The 18,623-nt window shown below is 45.5% G+C and overlaps 1 protein-coding gene across 3 annotated transcripts; it reads left to right on the top strand.

Moving 5' to 3' along the window:
• The first annotated feature begins 1,266 nt into the window (after positions 1 to 1,266).
• On the top strand, positions 1,267 to 18,623 carry RNF20 (ring finger protein 20). Of its 3 annotated transcripts, XM_057384689.1 has the most exons (22): positions 1,388 to 1,459; positions 4,139 to 4,190; positions 4,283 to 4,403; positions 4,688 to 4,858; positions 4,980 to 5,147; positions 5,285 to 5,432; positions 5,604 to 5,786; positions 6,883 to 7,001; positions 7,830 to 7,976; positions 8,157 to 8,234; positions 8,561 to 8,680; positions 9,871 to 10,050; positions 10,231 to 10,366; positions 11,063 to 11,184; positions 11,507 to 11,904; positions 12,433 to 12,550; positions 13,808 to 13,957; positions 14,890 to 15,102; positions 15,882 to 16,007; positions 16,975 to 17,115; positions 17,438 to 17,539; positions 17,732 to 18,623. In XM_057384689.1, exons 4-22 carry the CDS (start codon positions 4,730 to 4,732, stop codon positions 17,906 to 17,908), a joined length of 2,955 nt encoding a protein of 984 aa, XP_057240672.1. In that variant the 5' UTR covers positions 1,388 to 1,459; positions 4,139 to 4,190; positions 4,283 to 4,403; positions 4,688 to 4,729; the 3' UTR covers positions 17,909 to 18,623. The 3 variants fall into 3 exon arrangements, with proteins under 3 accessions (XP_057240670.1, XP_057240672.1, XP_057240669.1); XM_057384687.1 differs by lacking the exons at positions 1,388 to 1,459; positions 4,283 to 4,403 and adding an exon at positions 1,267 to 1,376; XM_057384686.1 differs by lacking the exon at positions 4,283 to 4,403.

Genomic DNA, 18,623 nt, shown 5'->3' with positions numbered 1-18,623 from the left:
CTCTGCACTGACATCGAATTGCTTGGCTCTCCCACTTTCTTCACAGAAGTATCTCAAATATTAACACAAGTATTATCAATCCCTCCCTCCTTACCACTCATCTTTCTGCTTGAATTTTTCCCCCTCATCCGCTGCGCTGCCTCCACCAATTTCACAAGGAGGCGACAGCTAATCTACAATCACTGAGGAAAGCAGAATATTCCTTCTGGAGGAGAACAAGGATGTCACCTTCTACAAGGGACAGCCGCTGTGTCTTTGCACGGCTGGCACGGAACATTTTGTCCGCTTTCGGCACCTCCGATCGGGGTGGGCAAGGAGGCGGCTCCTCCCGGGCCCGTGAGGGCGGGAGCTCCTCCGTCCCTGAGGGCGGGAGCTGTTCCTCCGTGAGGGCGGTAGCTCTTCCCGAGCTCCTCCGTCCCTGAGGGCGGGAGCTGCTCTATCCATGAAGGCGGGAGCTCTTCCCTCCGTGAAAACGAGAGCTGCTCCTTCCCTGAGAGCGGGACCTCCTCCATCCCTGAGGGCGGGAGCTGCTCCGTCCCTGAGGGCGGGAGCTCTTCCCTCCGTGAGGGCGGGAGCTCCTCCATCCCTGAGAGCGGGAGCTGCTCCGTCCCCGTGAGTGCGGGAGCTCTTCCCTCCGTGTGGGAGGGAGCTGCTCCACCCATGAGGGCGGGGGCTCCTCCATCCATGAGGGCGGGAGCTGCTCCTACCCCGAGAGCGACAGCTCCTCCCTCCGTGAAGGCGGGAGCTCTTCCCTCCGTGTGGGCGGGACCTCCTCCATCCGTGAGGGAGGGAGCTCCACCGTTCCTGTGGGCGGTAGCTCTTCCCGAGCTCCTCCATCCATGAAGGCGGAGCTCCTCCGTCCGTGAGGGCGGGAGCTCTTCCCTCCGTGTGGGCGAGAGCTACTCCGTCCCTGAGGGCGGGAGCTGCTCCGTCCCTGAGGGCGGGAGCTCCTCCATCCCTGAGGGCGGGAGCTGCTCCATCCCTGAGGGCGGGGGCTGCTCCATCCGTGAAAGCGAGAGCAGCTCCTTCCCTGAGAGCGGCAGCTCCCCCATCCCTGAGGGCGGGAGCTACTCCGTTCCTGTGGGCGGGAGCTCTTCCCGAGCTCCTCCGTCCCTGAGGGTGGGAGCTCTTCCCTCCGTGAGGGCGGGAACTCCTCCATCCCTGACAGCGGCAGCTCCTCCATCCATGAGGGCGGGGGCTCCTCCCTCCGTGAAAGCGAGAGCTCTTCCCTCCGTGTGGGCGGGACCTCCTCCCTCCGTGCAGGCGTGTGCTGCTCCGCCCTCGCCACCATCTTTGCTGAGGGTGAGGGCGGCGGCGTCGGGCTCCGCGGCAGCGCCGCCATGTCGGGCGAGGGCAAAGCGGCGCCTCCATGACGGGTGAGGGCGAAATGGCGGCCGGAAGGGGCGGSCGGCGGCGGCCATTGCCGGCCGAGCGGGGCGAGGAGGAGGCGGTGGCGGCGGTGAGGGTGACGGGGCGGCTGTGGTGGGTCTGTGGGGAGCCGGGGCTCGGGAGGAGGCCGTGTGGAGGGGAGGGGGTCGCTGGAATTTGGAGGCACCGCGGAMGGAGGGACGGGCYTGAGGYGTGTCCGGCTGGYGCTGTGGGGAGATCCCGRGGRTTGGGGCAGGACCCTSACGGGATGTGGGAGAAAAGAGCGGTTGGTGTGTGTGTGTGGGAGGCTGAATCACAGAATTATTCTGGTTAAGATCACCCATTCCGACCCCCCTGCCAAGGCAGAGTCACCTGGAGCAGGTGGCACAGGAATAAATCCAGCTGGGTTTGGGATGTCTCCTGAGGGGGAAGACTCCGCTTCCTCACTGAGGGCTCTGCCACCCTCAGTGTGAAAAGAGGTTCTTCCTCACCTTGAGGTGGGACTTGTGTTTTAGCTTATGGCCTCTGCTCCTCATCCTGTTGCTGGGCAGCACTGAAAATTGAGTCTGATGCACCTTCTTGGCGCTCACTTTGGAGATATTTCTATGCATTAATGAGATTTCTCTCTCAGTCTTCTCCAGGCTAACCAGGCCCAGAGATCACAGTCTGTAAGAGTGCTGCTCCCACATCATCTTTGTGGCTGTCTCTGTACTGAGGAGGCAAAATTTGACACAGCACCTCAGCTGTGCCTTGCTAGGCCTGGGCAGAGCAGGGGATTTGCAGTTTTTTTCTTTCTTCTAAATGCTTAAGATATTCCTGCTGAGCCTGACCTGAAGCCATGGAAAAAATCCCTGTTAGGCTTATGGATGGAACTTCTGGAATTCTGCTGGGGAGTATAAACTCAAACAGCAGCTTTTATTTCTCTGATTCTTTGACTGTACATAATTACAGGTTTATATTTGTACTTCACCACAGTATAGTTTGTACTACAGTTTGTAGTACRTTTGTACTACGCCCGGAGCAGCTGGTGGTGGCAAATGTAATAAAACCTTGAGACTTTTGGATTTAGAATGGTAGTTTATGAGAAGAGAAAATCTAATTTGAGTTTGAATTTGTAGGGCTTTTAATCAGAAAGCCATATTATTTTTTTTTTTKAGGCAAACACAGGGTGAGTAAAATTTTGTTAGTTAGCAGAGCAGATCAGCTCTTCTGTGTCAAATCTCACATTCAAAGCAGTGTACATTCACACTTAAAAGTGTGCAGCAGAAGAGGTTGTCAGCACTGGAAGGGGCTGCCCAGGGAGGYGGTGGAGTSCCTGTCCCTTCCTGGAGGTGCTTAAGTTAAGACTGGATGTGACACTCAGTGCCCTGGTCTAGCTGACAGCGTGGTGACAGCTTGGACTCAGTTTCAGAGGTTTTTTCCAGTCTAAATTATTCTGTGATTTTGTGACAGAGAGGATCTGTGGCCATAAAAAATTAACGAGTTGGGTCCTGGTGTACAGAAGGTGAGAAAGTGGGGAGAGGGGAGCTGGAACTGTGGGGATAGTGGAAGGGGTATTTTATCCATGGAAAAACAGAGTGAAAGAGAGTGGTGACTGGTGGCTTGCTGGACTGACAGGGGACAAATGAAGTGTTTTTAGTGACAGCTCTTCCCCCGCCCCTTCTAGTGCCGTTGTAATTCCAGCTGAAGTTGGTGCTGCTGCAAAGATTTGGAAAATGGTTCAGTTTAAGTTGTCTGTTTTTTAATTTGAGATGTAATTTAATGCTTATGTTGAAAAATACCTCACAGGAACACCATGTGTGCTGCTTCAGTAGCTCACTTAGAAATAATCTTTATATTATTTTGTGTGTGATGAAGGGTAACGCCAAGCTGAGATGCTTGTTAAATGCTGAGGTTTGGCAGAGCAGTGCACCAGCTTCATCTTAAAAATGCAATGGTCTTACTGCTTTCGGTAGAGCAAATAGAGAACTGGAAGGTTCAGTTTGTAACCCCTAGTTTGAGTATAAATGCCATTATAGGCTTAAATGGAACAACACAGGTTTTATGGTTTGCATTTCATTCACTTATGGTTTCATTCAGTCTAGAGGCTGGCACAGCATCAGTGACTGGGAAAAGAATGCAGCTCATGTCTAGTGACGATCTAATTGGTTCCATTTTCCACCTCCAGCTGCTCCATTTGTTTTGGAAACCCTTTGGCAAGATACTTGTAATTTTGCTCAATAATATTTTAGGGAACTATGGGGAATACTGTTCAGACGTGAGAAAAACCTGTTTTAATGTTGAGGGTAATCAAGTGCTGGTAGAGGCTGAGTTTCTGTGCCTGGAGATGCTCAGGCTGCTTGGAGAGGCCCTTGGCAATCTGCTCTGGCTGACCCTACTTCATCCAGGAGCAGGGGACAGGTGACGTCCAGTCCTCCCTTGCAGCCTCAGCTGTTCTSTRATTCTGTAACTATGGATCCASAGCTTTTCAGACTGCATCAATTTAAGGATGGATTCTCTTCAAACACATCTGCATCTCTCCTAGTACACAGAAAAACTCTTGGAATGGGTGTCTGCAAGCCTCGGCTTGGAGCTGGTTTTTAGTTCTGTAGGATTTGTAAGATCTCTAAGTACAGGGCTCATTTCCAGGGTGTCACTGCCCTCAGCTTTGACTGGCTTTGTGTGTAGATTCAATAGGAACAGTTTGGTTGTTGTGAAGTGAGCTGGTGCCACACAGACACAGTCTCAGTTGTTTGCTAAAGTCTAACCTGGTTAATGTTTGTTGATGCAGAAAAGCAGAGACTGAACCTGGATGAAGATTTTTTTGCAAAGAGCGTGATAAGGTACAGTGCTTCCATTTTAACATTACAGAGCAGTGGATATTTTCCCATCAACTTTCTGCTTTCAGTGCTGACCTTGTTAATGTCTTTTACAGCTTAAAATGTTGGACCAGAATGTGTGAGTCAGCTCAGACAGGCACAAACTCACAGAACACAAGGAGTTTGTATCCATCACCTTGCTAATTGTGGGATTCCTGAAGCAGCACCAGGGCAGAGGTGAACTAACAGGGATGTGGGCACTTTTAAGCTCAGCCCATGCCAGAGATCACTGGTTTATCCCAGCTGCAAGGTCACTTGAATGTGTTACAGTCCTCCTCACCAGTCTTCCACTTTTAACCCATTCCTCCCAAAAATATTTTTCAAAATCTTTATAGAATCCCATGATTTGCTGTCTTTTGGGCATCTTGCTACTGATGGGGCAGCATGCTAAAAACCCCAAAACAAGTTGACTGCATGGATGTGTATTTGGCATTTTTTGAATAGTGTTCTTTAATCTTCAGGAAGAACCTGGAGAAGGTGGGAATCGATACACTTCAGCCRCCATGTCTGGAATTGGCAATAAACGGACGGCTGGAGAGCCTGGCCCTTCTGCACCTCCRGAGAAGAAGGCAGGTGTTGAAGATTCAGGCACCACTGTGGAGACCATTAAACTTGGTGGTGTTTCTTCAACGGTATGTGTTCCTTGCATAATCCCACTGTACCTTGTTCTTTTTCATCTGTGGGCAAAAATGTCTCTGGGGTCAGTATGAGCCCTTGTGTGACCTGGACTGTGTCCCGTGTGCCTGTGTCCAGGAGGAGCTGGACATCCGGACCCTGCAGACCAAGAACAGGAAGCTGGCRGAGATGCTTGACCAGCGCCAGGCCATCGAAGATGAGCTGCGGGAGCACATCGAGAAACTGGAGCGTCGGCAGGCCACTGATGATGCCTCTCTGCTGATCATCAACAGATACTGGAATCAGGTTGGTAACAGCTTTRTTACTTTATATACTTTGTTACTTTATATATATACACTGTTCTCTTGTCTCTCCTTCTGTATCACCTCACTCTCTTTATTCACATCCATTCTTCATCTTGTCTTGCTTTGCCCGTCATTCAGTTCGATGAAAATATCCGCATCATCCTTAAACGCTTCGACCTGGATCAAGGTCTTGGAGACCTTTTGTCTGAAAGAAAAGCGCTGGTGGTGCCAGAACCTGAACCAGATTCCGACAGTAATCAGGAGCGCAAAGATGAGAGGGAACGAGGTGAGGCACCTGTTGGGGCTAGTGGAAAAGATGGAATTCAGCTGTGGATAAAGCTGATGTCCCTTTCTAAARGCTGAGAGAGACATTTTTTATGATTGTGAAGATCAGTGATATATTACCTTCTAGAGCACATTTACTTTTTTTCACCTCTTCACCTCTTTATGTTCCCAGGAGAAGGAATGGAGCCRGCATTCTCCTTCCTGGCCACTTTAGCCAGCAGTACCAGTGAGGAGATAGAATCTCAGCTGCAGGAGCGAGTGGAGTCCTCCCGCCGTGCTGTTGCCCAGATTGTGACAATGTATGACAAGCTGCAGGAGAAGGTGGATGTGCTGTCTCACAAGCTGAATAGTGGAGGTATGAGCAAGGTGGCAGGTATTCAGGAATGCTCATCTTAGATCTGATCCTGCACTGTAAACATTAAGGTCTAGTCCTTCTCAAATGCATGTGTTTTCCAAAATGAATTGGTTTGGCTTTCCAAACTGTTGTTATCAAAACCTCTGATAAAGGACCATCTGCTAGAAGTGTATTGTTGCTAGCYCTGAATTTGAATGTTGATAGTTCTGCCCAATGTGTTGGGCTAAAAATCAGCTTGTTTCTGCCAGTACTGTGTTTATGCACCTAATGAGAAGTTACACAACACAGTTGAACCTTATCAAACCCAGCTGTCCTCAGCCAACTCATACAAGGCTTCCTGCTTACAAGTAAAGWAGTGAAATCAGCATTGCAAGCTGATGTTGGACTCCTTCTCATTTGCAGTTTAGTAGAAGATATAGGAATAACCAACTCTCAGTTTCCACTGAGTTTTGAGAAACCGGTACCCATCTCATGGCATGGTGTACTTAGTGTAGCATTCAGTTTTGAACACAACACAGTTCTGCAGAAAAAGCCCAATGACCATCTTCTAAAAATTAATGTAGCAGATCCACTTTATACTTGGATGACTGTTTTAAAAATATCATTGTTTTAAAATTAGAATTTTAATCTTTGGAATGAAAACTTGGATGGAATGGTAGCTTCTCTTTGGTGTGCCTTCTGCGTGCTCAGACCAAGGAGTTCTGACAAATCTGGCATTGGTGTAGAGAAGTGTTGCTGTCCTTAGCTGGCAGTCACAAACTGTTGTAGCAGGTTTCTGCATAAATTCAGCCTGCATTTGGGTGTTCTGGGTTCCAAGGGCATGCTCTGAGTTGCTGATACTGATGCAGTGAAGTGATCTCTGGTGTGAAGGGATGATACCTGGGGWAGAAATGTGCAGCCTTTTGCCTAGGGAGTGCAAGTCAAACCTCTCTGGATAGAGATCWGGTCCTCAGAAACCACCTGTGAGAGAGGTGCATTAAACTGAAGTTATACGTAGAAATTTCCTTTTCTGTTTTCTTATTTCTCTTTGCTGTTTAAGAATTAAAATCAGTGTTTCCTGATTTCCATTAATTTCCCTTTTTTGTGCACCTTTCAGATATTACACTGATGGAAGAAGCAGTAGTGGAGCTGAATACCTACCTGTCACAYGAGAATGGACGGCTGCAGGAACTGGCTGATGTTCTTCAGGAGAAGCACAGGATCATGTCTCAGGAGGTATAAAAAGGAGAGAGAAAGAAATCTGYTTTGAGGTCCTGCTTAGCATAATTTATTATTACTATAGTTTGGAAAGCAGATTATTTCCTTGGAGACACAGAAGCAAATTGGTTTGAAAGTTATGAAAATGGTTGTTGTTGGAGAACTGTACATAGATTTTCTGTGTAACACAGATTGATTTGATTTACTTATTGCATCACAAAAGGAAAACAGTGTAAGAAAGTCAGTGAGCTGAATGGATTTAACTTTTGAAAAAAAGGGGAGAGCAGAGGAGGTGGGGGCAGGTGATGCTGAGGTGGCTGTAGACACCTGGGACAAATGAGGTGACATTCTGAATTCCTTGGTTTTTATCTGTCATTTAAGAGTGTAATGATATCAGTTACAAGATGATCCTTGTCATTAAGGGATTCACATTATTAGCAGCATTTGTTTCAGAGATTTCAGYTTGTTCATTCACAAATTGTGTTAATGCTGGTCTTGCTCTGTGTTAGACCTCTGAGCATTGAAGTGGTCTGTARAGTTGATGAACACAGGGATTAAAAAGAACAAAATTTTAGAAAGCCATTGTATAAGCTGAGGTGGCTGCTTCTGTATTCTGCCAGATATTACTGTCTTCCTGCTCTTTCTCCATTTTTAGTTTTGTCTTGTTTTTGTTACTGTCTTGGGATTTGGCCAGTATAAAATTCAGGTCTGTTCACTGASTAGTCTATCACCACAGCAAAAGATGAAAAGCCCATGATGAATAAGAGAGAAATTACTCCTGAKCAGCCTCAGGAAGGTTTGATTGTATCCAGGAATATGGTGGCTGAAAGACTCATTTGATTGCAGTTCTCCAAGCTGCAAGAGAGGGTGGAGACAGCAGAATCCCGGGTGTCTGTCCTAGAGACCATGATTGATGACCTTCAGTGGGACATTGACAARATYCGCAAGAGGGARCAGAGGCTCAACCGCCACCTGGCCGATGTCCTGGAACGAGTAAGTGCTGCCCTCTTGGCCAGGAAACCTGGGAAATGGGGATGGGTTTGGATGTGTGACATCCTCTCTGGTAGTTTGCTGTGRGAACTGAGAACCTGGAGTGTACCATCTTGGGTATGCTGCATCAGTCTTGTCAGCATTTAATGGGRTCTTGAGGAAATCTGTTGCATTTTTTTGCAGGTAAATTCCAAAGGCTACAAGGTGTATGGAGCTGGGAGCAGCCTCTATGGGGGAACAATCACCATTAATGCCCGCAAGGTAAGGTCAGGAGCTTGGTTGTGGGCAAGGGGTGGAATAAAGTCCAGGAGAACTTGTGCATAGAGCTACAGTTTGAACAGAATTTAGATACTTATTTTAGATAACTTTAGATCCTGTTCCACAAATCTGGCTGACTGTAGGTAAGCCATTTTGTTTGTGTTCAGGTTTCCTACTTAGGAAACACCTGGTGGAATTCGACTCTGTGTCCCTTGGTCAGKTTACTGACTATTATGTCTGTAATTGCTGTTACTGCATAAACAGATACTTCATTAGTGCTCTCAGGAGACACATTAACAGTAGGATTTACAAGCTGTTTATCCCAACAGTTTGARGAGATGAATGCAGAGCTGGAAGAGAATAAGGAGCTTGCTGGGAATCGCCTGAATGAATTGGAGGAACTGCGCCAGGATCTTGAGGAAGTAACAACACAGAATGAAAAGCTCAAGGTGAGATGTCTGTACCTGTGTGAGGATGAGAGTGATATGTGTGATGGGCTTTGCAGTCTCCAGAGTCTGTTCTGAGCCTGYTCTTGTCTGTGTTACACTTTGGGCAAGCTACAATTCAGCGAGTCTGTGACCRMGCTTGMAGTTCACTGCGTTGGTGACACCGYGTGGTCACCGTTGGAAATTGTAATGATCGCTTTCCTGTGTCCCAYTGTGATCTTTCACTACATTTTAACCATGTCTGGTTAAAACTCTTTTCATCTCTTGACAAGCAATGACCTTCTTCTACTTACCCCACTGTGGAACCAGAGAAATGAAAATATCAGGGAACTTGTATGGGGAGAGAGGCTCTTGAAARGGTCAATGAATTTATGTCTTTCCCARTGTGGGAGATGGATAGAYAAGAAATAGCCTATGAGTTTCTCATGTTTTAAAGGTGGTTGCACAAAAACGTGTAACTCTGTGGTAGATTAGTATATGATAGAGAGAATAAACCAAATGTTGTCTTAGTCATCAGTGCCTCTTGCAAGAAATGTCTGACTCGACAACCTAAATCCAGAGATCTGATGCCAGAAGCTGTCYTGAGGCACCTCTGAATTCTGTTTATCTACATGAGTTTGTTTAGAARGAAATGATTTTTAGCTTACAACTTCTTTCCTCTTAATTACTTTTAAGCTGAGTGTATGTATATAGGTGTCTGTTTTGCTGCTACTAGTCACAATCATTTGCTAACTTTTTTCCTAGGAGTTCAGTTCTGTTCCTGTTTTTTAAAAATAATTGCTCTTTGTTTCAGTCATGTCATACAGGTGGAAGAGTAATATAATACCTCCTTGCATGTGGATTTTCTCTGTTTTCTCATACTTTTCTATATGTCCATCTTTATTGATTTAGGTGATTATGGTTTATTACGTTTACCAAGTTCACATATTTGAGAGAAACTATRTCAGGATGTAAGAGTCAAAAACTTTCATCATGTGACTGCACAAGAGAAGCAGCCCAGTGAAAGCAGAGAAATCAGAGACTTCTAAATTGATACTGAAGCATATTACTTGCACCAATCTCACAGAAAACCTGTTAAAGTTCTGCTTTTGTCTTTGTGGCAGCTTGATTCACTGTTCTCCAATCTTGTGGGACAAAACCAAAGACAAGGGGATTATTTTTGTTTTTGCGGCATTTTCTTGTGTCCCAACTAGGTTGAGCTGCGACGAGCAGTGGAGGAGGCTGTGAAGGAGACCCCRGAATATCGCTGCATGCAGTCCCARTTCTCAGTTTTGTATAACGAGAGTCTTCAGCTGAAGGCACATCTTGACGAGGCTCGCACGCTGCTCCACGGCACCCGCGCCACTCACCAGCGCCAGGTGGAACTGATTGAGGTAACACCTCTGCACCATCAGCCCCAGGGGCTCTATCATGCCTCTGACCATCACTACTGGGTCTGTGTGGCTCAGGAAATTTACATTTCTGGCAATAATTTGAGCTGTTCTGATACCTTACGTTGTTGTGAGATACTCCAGGTTGAAAGCAYCAAGTTATGTTTCTGTTTTGTTCCTCAGAGGGACGAGGTCAGCCTTCACAAGAAGCTGCGCACAGAGGTGATTCAGCTGGAGGAYACCCTGGCACAAGTCCGCAAAGAATATGAGATGTTGAGGATAGAGTTTGAACAGACACTTGCTGCCAATGAGCAAGCAGGTATGATACTGTTCTGTGCCTAAAAACAACCACCACCTACTTCTCAACACCCTTTACAAGCTACAGTGCAGTACAACACCTAGCTTGAGTCATTTTTACTGTTAAATAGTTGTGGCAAGTCTCATCATCTCAAAAAACAATGCGCTTACCTCTTTTATTGGGAGGGCATTTCCATATTGTTTGACTTCTTTCTAGATTCTCTAGAATCTAGATTCTCTCTAGATTCTCTCTCTAGATTATAATACATACAGTTTGCTAATAATTTGGTTTACAACAGGATATTTTGCATTATTGAAAAGTGACTTATACAGAAAGAATTCATTTCCGAGTCTGGAAGGACAACCTGGACAGGAAAGCAGTAATTCTTAAATTTCATCAGAGGAAATAAGTTACTTCTGAAGTGGCGTTTATATCAAATTTTTTTTATAAGATGACATGTTTASTTTAGGATCATGGGGATAAAAGTAATATTAATGGAAAAATTAGGACTGTGAATTTCAAGGACTTATGGTTGCATATAAAACTGGCATAACTTTTTCTGCAAGTATGTTGTATTGCTTTGTTTTGTGGCAGAATGGTAACAGTCTCATTTAAACTCTTTGTCATTGTCATTTAGCTTGTTCTCCATCTCAAAGAAAATCCTCACAGAAGGCTGAAGAAGTGTGTTGTGTTACAGTGGTGTTTYTGTTTTTGCAGGCCCAATTAATCGGGAGATGCGTCACCTCATCAGCAGCCTCCAGAACCACAACCACCAGCTGAAGGGAGAGGTGTTGAGATACAAACGCAAGCTGAGAGAGGCTCAGGCTGACCTGAGCAAGGTAACACAGCAGGAAATGCCTGAAAAGAGGGAAAAGTGCTTAGGAGAAGGGGGARCACTGTCACCCTTGCCAGCAATATCAATGTTTCTGATATAGTGTGCAGGATGCAGTGAAATTTTCTGTGGAGCTCTGCACTCTCCTGCTTTCTTTGACTAAAGGAATACTCTTCCTTTGTGGCTGTGTAGTGCTCCCTGAAAAGTAGTTACAAAGGGGGCATGGAAGSATGGATCTGGGAAGACAAGGGAGAAGGGGGTAAGGAAGATTTCTGGCTAAGAGCTTAAAGGTTTGTTTTCTTTTTATCTCTCTTGCTGTTCCACACCAGATCCGYTCTCGCAGTGGCAGTGCTCTCCTGCAGTCCCAGTCCAGCACTGAAGACACAAAGGAGGAACCTCCAGAGGTCAAGCAGGAGCCTGATGATCCTTCTGCACAAGTGTCTGTTTCCAAGGCTGCTTCTGAAGATGTTAATGAAATGAAGGCCAGGAGAGATGAAGAGGAACGGGAGCGGGAGAGACGGGAAAGGGAGAGGGAACGAGAGAAGGAAAAGGAGAAAGAGAGAGAGCGAGAAAAAGAGAAAGAGAAGGAAAAGGAACGAGAGCGGGAAAAGCAGAAGCAGAAGGAATCTGAGAAGGAGAGAGAGTCCAAAGAGAAAGAGAAAGGGAAACATGAAGATGGAAGAAAGAAGGAGGCTGAAGTGATCAAGCAGCTGAAGGCTGAGCTCAAGTAAGTTGTTTGTCCCTTTGTGTATTCTTGCTCTCAGGGAATAAGTAAGTGAAGTGTAATACCAAGAAAGTTTCTTGGCACCCTCTATATCTCATTGTGATTTGGTCAGTGCACTATTGTTTTTCATACAGTAGCCTAAAGCACGAATTACCAAACCAGATACTTCATGGTGTGGGTCAAGTAACRTTTGTTGCTGTCATGACATAGAACTTTAGAGCAGCAATTATTGACAAAGGACAGAGCAGGCTTCTCTCTCCTGGATGGTTACCTGAGCAGAGGTGGATTGTTTGTAATTTACTGTTTCACCTCCACCTCACACTTTGCTTTTCAACCCATGTGCATGAACATGTTTCTTTTCCAGCCTGTACTCATCTGCTGTTTCATRTTACTGGGATAAGATGAGCCAAGTATGACTCTACATCCATGTGGGACATGGAGAGAATATTGTCAGACTCCGAGGCTGACAATAACAGTAACAGTGTGGCTTTCCTGATGTGTTCTCACAGTSGTCTGTCTCCCTTTCTCCAGGAAGGCCCAGGAGAGCCAGAAGGAGATGAAGCTGTTGCTRGATATGTACCGCTCTGCCCCCAAAGAGCAGAGAGACAAAGTACAGCTGATGGCAGCTGAGAAGAAGGCAAAAGCTGAGGTATTTCTAATTTCTCTTGGTTTTTTTTTGTGTGTTACTTAAACTTCAGATACACTGCAACAGAACTGTGCTGTTTCTCTCCAAAATTAAGTACTGTTTGTCTTCTCAGCTTTGTCACTGAGAAGAGAGATTGGAATGGYGTGGAGATAAACAAGGATAGTCAATTGTGCAGGCACACACATAACAATCTCTAGTTCCATAAGCACTGAGACATTTGTAGATCCCTCAAGAACCAGCACCTCTCTCTGTTTGGTACCCCTTCACAAGCAGTTCTTACCTACAGGCAGCCCTGACTCTATGTAGCACATACATACATGGAGTAAAGTCTTCAATTACACAGAGATAGTTAAGAGAATGTGTAATAAAAAGATACAAGAAGATAGGACAGGAGAGGCTGTGATGATCATGCACAGGGCTGAGCCAGACAAGGGTGTACTGGCTATCACATATGGCTGGCTTCTTTTACACCCTTCTCTGTCTAACCCAAATTTGTTCATTCTCACTCTCTGTTTTCYTGCACATTGCTACTGGATTTGAACAACATTTCATTCTCACAGCCCTCCTTGTTCAGGAGCCATTCTTGGTTTACAGTGTCATCAGTTACAAAGTCCAAGTTGATTTTCCTGGAAGTGGTCCCTGTAGCTTTTTGAAAGCCTGTCGACTTGTGGCTGGAGAGGTTTCCTTCCTCTCTTCGTCTCCATATTTGTTTTGTCAGGTTTTTGTCTTTGTATATTTTGTTTCTGGTTTTCCTCCTTYTCCCACACTCAGATAACCTTGATGGAATAAACATTCTCACACTCTCACATGCTCTTATCAATTAGTGTGACTGACCAGGTTTTATTTTCATTACTGCCTCCGTTATCACTTGTCTGCCAAGTTTGTGGCTCTGTGTTTTATTTTACTTCTTCCTTATTATCTCCTTTCTATATGGAGAAAGGTCCTTGACCAGAAGCCTTTAAAGGAGAAGATGTTTTCTGTCCACATATCTATACATGTACAATTGCAAGACACTGGTGTTCCTGCTCTGATAAAAGATGCTGTGAAATTTKCAAAGCTATTGAAGTCAAGATCTTGGGCTTACAACCCATCTCAAGGGTAAATCTGCCTGTAATGCTATGTTGAATTGGCATGTGCTTTTCTTTTCCCATGCTTTGAAGGCAGTTCTGAGTGTTTCAGAGAATTATGGGGAAAACAGGCTCTTAACAATGCTCAGGGCACATCCTTGTGTTTAGTGTCATTTCTGGTTTGTTCTTGCAGCTTGAAGAACTGAGGCAGAGGGTGAAAGAATTGGAAGACAAGGAGAAAAAGGAGAGTAAAAAGATGGCTGATGAGGATGCCCTCCGCAAGATCCGAGCAGTGGAGGAACAAATTGAGTATTTACAGAAGAAACTTGCCATGGCTAAGCAGGTGAGAAGTTTCTGATGAATTCTGTTTTGGCTGGAGCACCTCTGAAGGAGCCACTTCCAGGTTACATCCAGGAAGAGAGAAGGAATTTATATCTGTGTGGGCCAGAGATGTGAGTTTGGTCCTTTTTTACCAAGTGGGAAGGAAACTGCAGAAGCAAAAGAACCGCCAACAGAATAAACACCTCAACCCTCAACTCAGGGGTGTCACAGGCAGGCCATAGTGGGAAATGTTTAATAACTAATATTAAATAAACAATCAGATGTCTGGTTGTGATTAAGCAGGTGGAGGAGAAATGGTTTTATCAGCCATTGGGGGTGGAGGTTACAGTTTGTTTTTAAAGGTTATTATCTCTACAGTTCATACAATGAATATATTTGCATGATGTGAGTACATACCTTCTATTAAACAAGGCTTTGTCCAATGAGAGAGCAGGACCACCTGAGTATGGTAGAGGCAAGCCAGTGATTTGATGTGGACTTTTTCAGAATTCTGATTATTTTTACTGTAGAACAGAACTGCTCTGCCTTGTCAATGTTGAAGTGGCCAAAGTGAGTTTAAGGGGCTTGGCAGCCTGTTAGTTGGAAGCTGTCAAGCTATCTACATGTAGAATTTTTGGCCTGGTGTATCTGACAGCTGTTCAGCTGCTGGAAATTGGGAGTTGGTTTCTGCTCAGCTCTGGCCATGAGTCTGTCAAAGCTGATTCTGCCAGACAAGCCATAGATAACCATCTTTTCTCTACACTTTCAAATTCAGAGTCTCTGCTGTGGAGCAGACTTCTAAGGAGCATTATTTTCTAGTTGTTGGATGATACTGTTTCCTCATACCAAGAATCTTCCTTCATCTTTGCTAGGTTGGGTATCTGAGTAAAATGTTCAGGGTAACTGTATGGGGTCCAGGTGACAGTTTTGCCAGAGCCTGTGATTCTTTTGCAGGAGGAAGAGGCCCTGCTGTCAGAAATGGATGTCACAGGCCAAGCCTTTGAGGACATGCAGGAGCAGAACATCCGCCTGATGCAGCAGCTCCGGGAGAAGGATGATGCCAACTTCAAGCTCATGTCAGAACGTATCAAATCCAACCAGATCCACAAGCTGCTGAAAGAGGAAAAGGAGGAGCTGGCAGACCAAGTTTTGACACTGAAGACACAGGTAATATGGAAAAAGGAAGCCAGGGCAAGAGAGCTGGTGGGGAAGGTGAAGGTGTTGTGGGTTATCTCTGGTAGGCAGCTGCACTCAGCTGTCTGCTTGCTCCCCCACTGAGAGGTAAGGGAGAGAATCAGAGGGGCACAAGTGAGATGAAAAMAAGGCAGTTCAACAGTTAATGTAAAGCTGTTCACACAAGCAAAGCAAAAAATGAATTAATTCGTTACTCGCTGTGGCTGGCAGGAGTTCAGCCATCTCCAGGAAGGCAGGGCTTCATCATGCCTTATTGTTATGTAATAAACACTGCASCTCTGAACATCTTCCCACTTCCTCCTTTCCACCAGCTCTTATTGCTGAGCATTGTATGGTACAGAATGCCCTTTGGGCCAGCTGGAACAGCTGTCCTGGCTGTGTGGCATCCCAGCTTCTTGGGCACACTCAGCCTTGATGCTGTGTAGGTAATGCTCAGCAAYAGCTAAAACAGTGGTATTGACACTGTTTTGCTCCACTGTTTTGTCTTGGAGCAATTCTTTAAGCCACTGTTCACAACTTCAAATATTTGAATGCTAAGTTTTAAAGTGTTGACCAGAGAGATCTGGGTACAGCTCCCTTGGATGCTGGCATGGCTGTTCAGGGAGAGYAAGGCAAGCTGAAGATGAACTCCTTGGTGAGAGGGAAGCAGGGGTAGTTTAAGCCTGCAGCTTTAATGACAATCCTATTATATAATATATACAACCACAGAGCATGCATTCATTCCTTCTGTACTTTCTCTCTTTCTTTCCAAGGTGGATGCCCAGCTGCAGGTTGTACGTAAGCTGGAGGAGAAGGAGCACTTACTGCAGAGCAGTATTGGAACAGGAGAGAAGGAGTTAGGTCTGCGAACWCAGGCCCTGGAAATGAACAAACGCAAGGTGAGTGATGGCTGCGTTTCCTCTTGGGTTGCAAGGTGGAGCTGTTGCCTTGTAGGAGGAATAAAGGCTCTGAGCTCTCACTGGTATCACAGAAMTTGATATTCCCTGGTTTTGGATTTCTATACCAGAAGGCTGAGGAGTCCTGGAGAGAATTATGATTAAAGTACTGGAGACTGATATAGTCSTTTGATAAAGAGGAGCAGGTCATAAGTGTTTCTGTAAAAGCCTGATTAGGGAGCTGAGGTAAGGTGCCTTTGTAGAAAACCTATGGTGCAAAGAGGCAGCAGCCTGATGAAGTTAACTCAGGTCAAAGCTTTTATAGAAAGGAAGGTGCAGCTGGGGGATGTGAACACTTTTTAACAAATGCCTTGTGTGCTACCAGTAAAATAAGACYAAGTCTTATGATTGATGCTACCTTGGTTACTAAGTTTTAGTAGAAWTGCAGAAATTACATTAAGACAGGCAGAAAGAAAAGCAGGAATATCACTGAAGAGGAGCTGGGGAGAATTCAACAGAGTCATCTATGCTTAATATGACCATTTGTGGTATTAAGGGAACTTGTTTATAATGTTAAAAGAGAACTAGTGAAGAGAGAAAATTATTAGAAATRGGTATGTTGCAGTTCTCTCTAGTTCAGCTGTAGAATTGCCTCTAAACCATGTAAGAGAAAATGTGGAAGCTGGAAGGCTGAAAATACTTTAAGAGAATTGGGTGATCATTACAGTTAATGTAAATGATCATTAAAGTTAATGTTCACACAAGCTAAGTGACATGCTTTGCAGTGTGACAAGGTTTGGCTCTGCTGAAAGGAATATTGAAGCTAAATGATCAGAACGTGCTAATACTAAGCACTTGTTATTAATACTAATACTAATATTAATACTTGTTATTTATAATAATAACAAGGGGCTGGAAATCATTAGTGCTGTTCTGTGTTTGGAACTTCTATACTGGTTTTCTTTCTCAGGCCATGGATGCAGCCCAGCTTGCAGATGATCTGAAGGCCCAGCTAGAGCTGGCTCAGAAGAAGTTACATGATTTTCAGGAGGAGATTGTGGAAAACAGAGTAACTAGAGAGAAAGAGATGTTCAACTTCAAACGGGCTGAGGTATATGTTATATGCACAATCCTTCAATATCTGTCTTCTTTAGTGTCCTTCTTGTGCATTGAGTTTGGAGAGGGTTTCAGCTGAACTACTCTTTTGGTGCACAGTTCCACTTTAATTTCTTTATCAGGTCTTGGCTCTTTCAGGTTTTGTCCACTGATAACTGATAGCACTTGTGGCATCAGATGATCACATCATCTCTTGGGTTATTGGGGGTGAAACTATGGGTGGCATGACTTAGGCAGGTGCATGTGCACTTTGGTCCCCAAAGAAGCTGTGACAGAGAATGTACTGCTCATTCACTTGGTCTCCTCTTTYTGTGCAGGAAGATATTTCTAGGTTGCGCAGGAAGCTGGAGACCACAAAGAAGCCTGACATGGTTCCCAACTGTGATGAGATCCTGATGGAGGAAATCAAGGATTACAAGGTGAGTATCTGTGTGTGTCAGCTTCCCTCTTTACTTAAGTCACAAGGACTGTAGGCACACTGTCTTGTCTGTACTCTGGCATTGAAGTAACCACATTGTCCTTCTGAGGAGTGGAAGGACCTTCATGTTCAGAGTCTTTCTGAGCAGAGMAGGYGGCTGCAGAGCCCTCASMRCWCTSTSTGTGTRTTGCAGGCCCGCCTGACGTGCCCGTGCTGCAACATGCGCAAGAAGGACGCGGTGCTCACCAAGTGCTTCCACGTCTTCTGCTTCGAGTGCGTCAAGACGCGCTACGACACCCGGCAGCGCAAGTGCCCCAAGTGCAACGCGGCCTTYGGGGCCAACGACTTCCACAGGATCTACATCGGCTGAGTCCCTCACAGAGTCTGTGCCTGTGCTSAGCCAGCCTCCCTCACCTTCTTGGACCTTCTCTGCAGCGTTTTCAGGGAGGTTAGGGTATCGAAAGAAAYGGACTCTGGATCTTGGCTCCTTTCTTGCCCCTTTCCCTTTGTTCTGGCCCTCTGTTTTTGTGTATTCCTTGTGCCTGAGATTTCCCATCCTCATGTTGACACTGCCAAGGTGGGAGCATCCTGCTGAAGTGCTGCCTTGGTGGGATGGAAGCTGTCCAAGGTGCAGCAGAGATTAGTGAGAGCTTTATTTGAGGGGTCTGCTTTGGTTGTTCATTAAATCCCATCAGGGTGTAGCAGGCTCCTGTGAGTGAGTAGTTTCCCARTTAATGGGCCAAATAGAGTAATTGAATCTCAGACTCAGTGTAGCAGCTCCTTAGGTGTTTATCTTCCTGAGTCAGGACAAGAACTTCTGCGGGCTGATGCACTAGGAAACATCCTCCCTAGCCCCAGAACAAAAACATCTAAATATCCAGAAGAGAAGGGAAAGATGTTGGACACTCTTTGAAAATAGCATTCCACTGATGAACCCTGGCTGATGTGGTCACCTTCCCTAGGCTGAGGCATTGCTGTCATTGTCCTTGCAGAAAAGGATTTTTAGGGGTTCCTTTGTTTCAGCTTTACCACAAAGATTAATCTTGTTATGCACAAAATCTAATTAAAGCTGTTGTTTGGTTTAT

Source organism: Malurus melanocephalus, unplaced genomic scaffold (assembly GCF_030028575.1).
Source record: "Malurus melanocephalus ecotype Western Australia unplaced genomic scaffold, MMel_1.1 scaffold_733, whole genome shotgun sequence".
NCBI lineage: Eukaryota > Metazoa > Chordata > Aves > Passeriformes > Maluridae > Malurus > Malurus melanocephalus.
The sequence above is the reverse complement of the archived record's forward strand: the minus strand, read 5'-3'. Positions and strand labels throughout refer to the sequence as shown.